This window comes from Cyprinodon variegatus, unplaced genomic scaffold, assembly GCF_000732505.1.
Source record: "Cyprinodon variegatus isolate N-32 unplaced genomic scaffold, C_variegatus-1.0 Scaffold376, whole genome shotgun sequence".
Classification (NCBI taxonomy): Eukaryota; Metazoa; Chordata; class Actinopteri; order Cyprinodontiformes; family Cyprinodontidae; genus Cyprinodon; species Cyprinodon variegatus.
This window is the reverse complement of record NW_015150829.1, coordinates 346,204-354,935: the sequence shown is the minus strand read 5'-3', so window position 1 is coordinate 354,935 and position 8,732 is coordinate 346,204. Positions and strand designations below refer to the sequence as shown.

The window sequence follows — 8,732 nt, the reverse complement described above, 5'->3', positions numbered from 1 at the left end:
CGAGTACTACAAAACTGGCTTCCTCTTCTCTGGTTCCCCATGCATGTTTTCTCTGACGAGCTCTGGTTTTTGGTTCTCAGTAGTGACCATGAATGTAGCTACTTATTGAGGTTGTTGGGAACAGTTGTGGTTATAATGTCTTCCAGCTGCTGGGGGGGAAGGATCTGTGATAACGCTCCCTGGTGCATTTAGGGAGCAGCAGACTGTCGCTGAAGGAGCTGTCCAGTTCAGCACCAGCTTCATGCATGGGGTTGAGAAAAGATGTTAATTTAGTAAGGATCGTTTTGTTTCCCACCTAAACTAAAGTAAATCCAGGGAAACATCATTAGAAGCAGCAGAGGCTGTAAATGTTTGGGTATTTGTTGTATTTCTTCCTCGTTTGCTTCAGTGTTTTTTCTGTTCCCGCCCCCTTCAGGCGGAGCGTGGATCTACGGATGTGAGGTGTGTGTGTGTTGGTGTGTGTGTGTGTGAAACAGGCCAGTAAGAGAGGGAAAAATGTCAGCGAGGATGATAAGGAAGAGAGCGAGGCGGGGGGAGAGTTGGGATAAAGGTGTGTGATAGAATTGGAAGATCAAAGCCCTCTGTCACAGCGTGACTGAGCCCAGGGGCGTAATGGGTGAGACGGGGCACGCACACACTGCCGCGGACACACACACCTGCAGACGCACACACTCCCGGCTGGTATTTGACTCTGAGTGTGATTGATACCGGGCTAGATTTGGAGAATCACTGTCATTCGTCTCTCCGCAGATCAAACAGCCACATAATCTCCCATAAAGGAAAGAGAGATGGAGGGAATAAAAAAGGGACATAAGAGGGAGAGGGTTCAGGAGGGCGAGAGAGGTGACAAAGCCTTCTCAGCGCTAAAGTGTTTTCTTGTTTTTCCATAAAAGAAGATCTGCCTGCTGAAAACACATCCATCATACACTTTATTGAACTGCTTCTTTGTGCACATCAGAGAGAAAAATGGGAGTCTAAGAGAGAACATTAGGCGGCATTTACGCCGCAGATAAGAGACGACTTCATCCTGATCGTATCTGAGGCAAGGAAGTGGAGCAAACTGCTTGGTTTTTAAGCATATTTCAACCATTGGCTCGATAGTTCAGACCTGACTGCAGCTGGAGCAGTGGAGGCTTCTGGTCAGCGCTGCCAAGGCTCACCGCCCAGGGCGCCATATCAGCAGGGGGGGGGGCAACTTCCTGCCGGACACAAATGTCCTTATGATGGAGGGTCTGGCTGGGATTCCATACCATGATTTCTGTAATAATTCAGTATGTTTTGTCTTTCAATATAATTATAACAAACTAAGACGGACCTGCATGGGCAGTTCTGCAGAAAAATTATAATTGATATTAATTGATTAAAATGAACAATGTAAAATACTGACACTTCCTATTAGGGGAGGGGCTTATACAAGCTCCTCCCCTAACAGGAGTCACTTAGCACAGATGTTCATTAATGAGGAAAAGCTTTATGAACAGCAAAGGCTGCAACTGAGCAACACAAGCAGTTCTATTCCTTTTTTTTCTTTTTTTTTTGAGTTTTTGCAGCACTACACTGCAAAAAATGAAAATCTAAGTGAGTATTTTTTTCATAAATAAGTACACTTTTTCTCGAATTGAGGACGAAAGTGAGACACTTTGCCAATGGAACAAGACAATTTACATTTGAAATAAGAAAAAACTATTGCATTGTCTTATTTCAAGTTCATATTATCTAATCATCTTATTTTAAGAGTAAAGATACAAATTTCATTCGCAAATCATCTTATTTACCTACTCAAATTAAGGGTAAATTCACTTAATTTAAGAAATTTTGACTTATTTCTAGATCGTTTTTGCAGTGAAGTGGCTCGTTTTTTCGACAGTAGGCTGACAGGAAAGGGAGTATGAGAGAGAGGGAGAGACATGCAGGAAAGGACCACAGGCCGGATTCGAATAAAGGTCGCCCGCATCGATGACTAAGGCCTCCATACATGGGTCGTGCACACCAACCACTGTGCCACCTGCACGCCCAAGCAATTCTATTCTGAAGAAAAGACTCTCAGAAAACCTAAAGAACAAACGATGGAGACCAGTTCAAACAGATGCTGTTCATTTTGGCTTAGAGCAGGAAAACAGAAACGAATTCAAGGTTTGTTCATCATGTAAGGAAACAAGCTCCTTCACTGACCGGCAGCCTGGACAGAATAAATACGATGAGTTTGAGGCCAACATGTTCAAATGTTAGATAAAGAGTGGAGGAGTTACAAACATAAAGCTCAATGAGCTCAGAAGCAGAATAATAATTTCCAGTAACTAGAAGACCTCAAAGAATCATCTTAAAACAAAATAAACCAGAAATACTTTAAACGTAAGCCGGGGATACACTGTATGATTTTTTTGCCCCTTTCGGGACATTTTTTTCAATTGGCCCGACTTTTAGCCAGATCGTGTAGTGTACAGGGGGTAATGAGGGGCAATCAGCCTCTCACGACCATCTCTCGATCAGGAATCGGGAGAAAATCAAACATGTTTGAAGTTCACTTGGCCATCTTGGGCAAATCGCTCAGTGCACAAACAAGGATGATTCTTCTTCTTCCCCTCAGATGAAAACACATCCTCATGGCGGGGTTCCAGTGAAATGGAGTTCTTTCTATGAAATCGATAGACCGTAGTAGCCACATTTGCTCAGCCATGTCTTTGTCCAAATATGTCTTTTCTTTTTAGGACTTTCAGCACAACATTTCACAAGTCGCCAAGGCAGCGCGTTTCACTCTAGCGAGCTTCATATTCTTCTTCTACTCATTTGGCTTCCAGGTAGACGAGTCTGAGTAGCGCCATCTAACTGCGGAGCTGAGTCACACGTGCTTTTTAAACGTACAGTGTGAGAACATGGATTATGAGCTGAAAAAAATCGTACAATGTATGCCTGGCTTAACTAAACCAGACTTCAGATTAAACATCAGATCGAAGCTTAAAAGTGGTTTCCTGGCCTGAAGGTGAAGACAGAGATTCCCCTTAAAAAGTAGCAGCAGGTTTGATTGGTTGAAATAAAACCAGAATGAACCAAAGAATAATGAATTGTTTGAACTCTTAACATAATTTATGTGAATGAAACTGATAAATGTGGTTCTGAACGTTTTGTTTCTAAGCCAGTTGTTTATGTTGTCCTCCGTCTGCATCGTTTTTCTGATTTCTACATTTTGTTGCTTCGGGTGTTTTTGCCCTTCATCTCCGCGTCCTTGACCGTCATCATCCTCTTTGTCTTCTTCTTCCTCTTGTATTTTAGCATCTCTAAGCTGCTTTTATGATCGCTCTAGCGGACCCCGTTTGATTCCACGCCTTCTGCCCTCCGGACTGAAGTGTTTACGAGAAAGTGGAGCGTTTGCTTGCATTGACATTTGCCTCTGAATGATATTCAGATTTAATTTGCACATGAGGGAGCTGAAGCCTTCTGCAGCTCTGTATTTATGCATGTGTCAAGGTGATATTTAATGTTTTCCTTCTGTCTGCCCCTCTTTTGTCTCCACAGATGCATCACCCTATTCAGATGAAACCTGCAGACAGTGAGAAATCTAATGGTGAGTGGCCACAAGGACACAGTGTCGCACACACACGCATCGGGGGCCATCTTTGAATTCGCTTGGTTATAGCTACTTCACTGGACTTGCAGAGAGAATGGGGAAAGAAAAGATGGGAGCAGAGATGCTGAAATGCTGATATTTCCATATAAATATATTTTTTTCTCCTTTGGAAGGAGGTGAGTGAAAAGTTGAATTGTCGTATCCTGATGATGTACCAGTGTAGCTCCCAGTACAAAACTGCTGCCTCCAAGCTCACTATTACACCTTACAGTGTCTGTTTTGGACAAACATAGGCAGTTCACTTCTTCCCTCTCCCAAACTATGTATTCAGATCCGGTTCTGAGGAGGTTTCCTCTGCAGAGCATTTCCCTGAGTTCCTCATTACTCCAAGAAGGCAGCCACAAGACCCTATGTCCTCCGGCAGTCTAAGCCTATAGCAGCATAAATATAGACATAGCTTAGGATAACCTGAGCCTCTCTAACTATAAGCCTTATCAAAAAGGAAAGTTCTAAGCCTTGTTTGGCAAATATTTTCTCAAGAATTTTAGATCAGAAAGTTACATTGGATATAGGTCTATAATTGACCAAGTCATCTGGGTCAAGAAACGGTTTCTTAATTAAAGGTTTAATTTCAGCAACCTTAAAAGGCTGAGGTTCATATCCCTGTAACAGGGATATATTAATCACATTTAAAATGGAGGAGGAGAGTAAAGGGAATACTTCCTTAAATAACCTGGTTGGAACTGGATCTAACATCCAAGTTGAAGGCTTAGATGAAGATATTACTTTTGCTAACTCTGAAAGTTCAACTGGATCAAAGCAGTCTAAACCCGGTTCAGATTCTATGGCTACCTCAGATGCTGCCTCACCCTCCAGAGATAGACCAGTCGTAGTTAGAGGAGTGCTAATGATCTTATTTTTTAATAAGATCAATCTTATTTAGAAAGAATCCCAGAAAATCATTACTGCTAAGAGCAGGTGGAGTGGATGGTTCAACAGAGCTATGGCTCTGGGTGAGTTTGGAAACTGAATTAAAAAGATTTCTAGGATTATTCTTAATCTCCACTTTTAATGAGGAGAAATATGCTGCTTTTGCTTTACAAATGGTCATCTTACAAAGCAGTAAAATATTTTTCCAGACTAGGTAGGATTCCCGTAGAGCGCCATTTTCTCTCCAGTTTCCTAGTATTCTGCTTCAGAGTGCGCAGCTCTGCATTAAACCCGGGAGCCAGCTTTCTATTCTATAAAGTGTTTCTCTTTCATGGGAGCCTCGTTGTCTAAGGCAGTATGCAGAGAAGTAGCAACACCATTAACAAACCCAATGATTTATGAATCAGAATAAATTAAACTCAGTGATCAGAAGTATGGAACCCTGCAGGAGGACGGTCTTGAGAAGTTAAAGGCAGGCTCAGGTTTTGGTGATAATTTAGTAGAACCATCGTTTTTCAGATGTTCCAGTTGCTGCTTAGATCCTCTCCAGACCTGATCTCCTTCAAAATTCCGTTTTCAAATCTTCCTACACATTCAACCATGAATTTGCCATGATCTACTGTAAGCCATTTATGGTATATCCTGCTGGATTTTCCATAAACTATGGCCTGCATCCACACAGCGTCATGCAGCCACCACCATGTTTCGCTCTGGGGTCAGAAGTCCTTTTGAAGAGTTTTTTCCTTGAAGGCCAGATTTGGAGACATCATAACTAATAGTTTTAATGGTACTAATGACATACAACTCTAATAGATGTTGTGTAGTGGGCTTAGGAAAAAAGATAAATTGCATTAGCATAAAGAAATGTCTGGGAATATTTAACTCTAAGAAGAAGGTTCCCAGTACTGCACCCTGTGGTGCCCCACATGCAACACCCTGGATCCAGGATTATGTTTCTGCTGAATCCCCTGTTTCTTCGACCTGAGAAGATATTCTGTCCTCCAATGGTTTCTGGGCTCCATCCTGCACCGTCCTTAAACAAACAAGGCCCGCTGTGCCGTCACGGTCACACAAACACAGGAGGGAAAATAAGTGAAATAGCAGAAATAGTCAACTGAAAAGCTCTGAGACCTTCAGAAACTCTGAAGAAGCCCCGGCTTCTTGGAAGGAAATCATAAAGTCATTAACGACGGTTTAACGAGACCTTCAACAGATGCAGAGAACAAACAAACCCTCATTTTTCTGATAATTTTATTTCTGTTGATTCCAAACCTATTTCTGCCTCAAGTTTAACCTTCAAGTTCTCCTTTCAATACTTCTTATTACTAATGAGCCGAAAGACACCTTCTAGATTAAAAGCATCTAACATATGAGACTGAAAGGTATTTACATGCAACCATCTTTATGTCGTCTGGTTAAAGCGGTTTTCACCTCGTCTCTCTGCTGCTCGGACATAGAATTTGATTAATGAGGGAAAAGGAAAAACTCATGACTAGCCTCACCAGAACAGATGTATGATTACTTCTATAACCCTTATGAACTTATTGGTAAAAAAAAATAGATATCAGTGACAGAAAGCAGAAATTTGGCCAATTAAAGCTAATTTATTTGCATGGCTAAGTGGAGAAAATGTGAGTTTCTCTAATTTTGAGGAAATGACCCTTAAAGCTGAGTAATGGAGCAGAGCAGGATAATAGATGCTGCAAAACCATCACTGGAAATAAAGGGGGTCATTTTAACCCAAGAGCCTGATTTTCTGTCAGGCTTTAACACAAAGATGCTACATTTGGTCCACGGGCGGTTTATCTGCTGGGGAGTACTATCCTTTAAATAGAACAGAAATGATCTTTATTGCCCCTCAGTAAACATTTAAAAACAAAAAGAGACTCTACACTAATGGCGCATTTACATAAGACAAAAATACAGAGTAGTTATTAAAAATAATGATTTCAGAATGAAAGAAAAATTGAAACCAAATGGGGGGCAGGGGGAAAAGAAAGCTTTTTCTGTTTCTGCTCTTTGTTGCTTTCCTCGTAGGGTTGAGCCCTCGGCGTGTTCGTTAATGTTCTTTACTGGTCCATGTTTTACCTGTATTCATGTTTTTCCAACCAAAACTGCCATCATTTGTATCAGGTAGAAAGTACCACTGGTTCTTGCACCCTGCCAGGCAGACCAGCTCCAGGCCAGCTCCCAGTCAGTCACCGTCATAACAACAACATGAAATCTTCAAGAATAATCCAACATCAAACAGAAGTAATATTTCAATAAAGTGTCATTAAGCCAAAATTAAACAAGATAATACAACTAATTGGCAAGAAACAAATTTTTTTTTTATCATACCAGTTCATATTCTTTTGTTTTTGCTGTGAAACTTTATACTCAGGTTCCAGTTCAATAATATTTATGAAATAGATTGAAATATATTTCATATTTAAGAAAAAGGAAACATTTTTGTTGACTTCTAAATGCACAGAGCTGATAGTTTAAAATTTAGGCTGTGGCCATAAATGTATTTCCCTCCTCTTGCTATCGCTCTACCATACATAGCTTTAGCTTAAATCATCATAAGCTAGGCTATTTGCACAGCAGCTAACTGATAAAAACAATGCGTATTTTGGGAAAAGTGGTTAAAAATCACATTTTTTGTTCCAACATTGTTCTCTTTGAGCACTTGGTGTGATAAATGATTTTAAGACGTTGCTGCAGTTTCCTCCATTGAGTCTTTTGCTCAATGAAACATGAAGCTGTACTGTAGCTAAGGCTAGCCCCACCTGTTGGGGCTAGCAGGAGCTCCCTTTGGGGCTGTCATGGTCTGTTAATAACTAAAACAATGCATTTTATCTCAATAATTTAGACCACTCTTCCCATAGAGGAAGCTTTTTCAACTTAAAATGTCAAAAACAGTGTTAAGTTCCAGGCTTTATGGATTCGACCTAAACAAACCCTTTTTTTTAGCTTAGCCTGGCTTCAATTCGCATATTTTCTAAGCCAAAACAAGGCGTCCCTTAGCAAAAATTAGTTTATTCAAGTATACTTAAAGTGCACTAATTTCAAACTTAAAATCAAGCAGTGCACTTAGAGTTTCCGCATTCTAAACTATATTTCATATACTTAACAATAGGATAGTCAAGTGCACTTGAATTTAGTTCGTAGAAGTATTACTTTAGTAATACTTCAAGTACACTAAAAGTACCGTGTTCGATTTACTTTCTACACTTAATCTTATACTTAAGTATTCTTAATAGAATTTACTTCAAGTATACTACTTTTTGCTAAGGGTTTGTTTTAGGTCCACAAAACCTTAAACTCAACTCTATTTCTGACATTTTTATTGAAAAAGCTTCCTGGATGGGAAGCGTAACGTCTTCAAACTTGGAAACAATCTCCAGTCTGCTTTCTGACTTCCTGGGATCTAAAGGTTAATTAATGGCATCCCTACTTACAGCTTCATTCAGCCCTAAAATTAATCTGATCTAGATTACCACAGTCATTAAATCTGAATCTAAAATTTGACTAAACATGTTTCATTTTCTACAAACATAAACTGCCTGAAACTTTTATATCAATGGAGACAATTTTTTTTATCTGTTATTTTTGAACATCTGAGGGATAAATGATGCTAATGACCATCTCTGACCGATCCATCAGAATAATTCCTCGCAACATATTCTCATTATCAGTTCGTATGAAATCGTACGAAAAGTTCTGCACAGTATTTCGTACGTTTTGGACGTTTTTCCTCGAAAAAACAGATCTTTGCGCATGCGCAGGCAGACAGACGAGAAAAGCAGATCCGCGGACGGACGTAAAACTGGGAAAAACAGTGCAATAATTACTTCTTGATGTCTCTAACTAGGTTGCTTGCTGTTTTGTATCTTAGGGTTAGGGTCAGGGTTAGGGTTAATTGTATGTTAAATTCTATGTTATTGAATGGTGCGTAAGATGCGCATGCGCAAGGATATCTTGTCTCCAGGCAAGACGTAAAAATACGACGAAATACGACGAAAAAAACGTCCAAAACGTATGAAATTACTGTGCAGAACTTTTCGTACGATTTCATACGAACTGATAATGAGAATACACTGTTCCTCTCTTCTCTACGCCTCTAATTGACATTAGATCCATCATGCATCCTAAATAACATCAAATGGCAGATTTAACCAGGAGAAAATCCACAGGAAGGCAATCCCTCACACTAAGCATGCTTGTAGCGACAGTGGAGAGGAAAAACTCCCTT

The 8,732-nt window shown here is 40.2% G+C and overlaps 1 protein-coding gene across 29 annotated transcripts in view; it reads left to right on the top strand.

The window, feature by feature from the left end:
* LOC107092344 (CUGBP Elav-like family member 2) overlaps positions 1-8,732 on the top strand; it is a 312,350-nt gene that overhangs the window by 237,039 nt on the left and 66,579 nt on the right. For all 29 annotated transcript variants that reach the window (XM_015386752.1, XM_015386762.1, XM_015386771.1 and 26 more), the window contains one exon: positions 3,514-3,562. In XM_015386752.1, the coding sequence (XP_015242238.1) occupies positions 3,514-3,562 (49 nt within the window). The remainder of the gene's footprint in view (positions 1-3,513; positions 3,563-8,732) is intronic.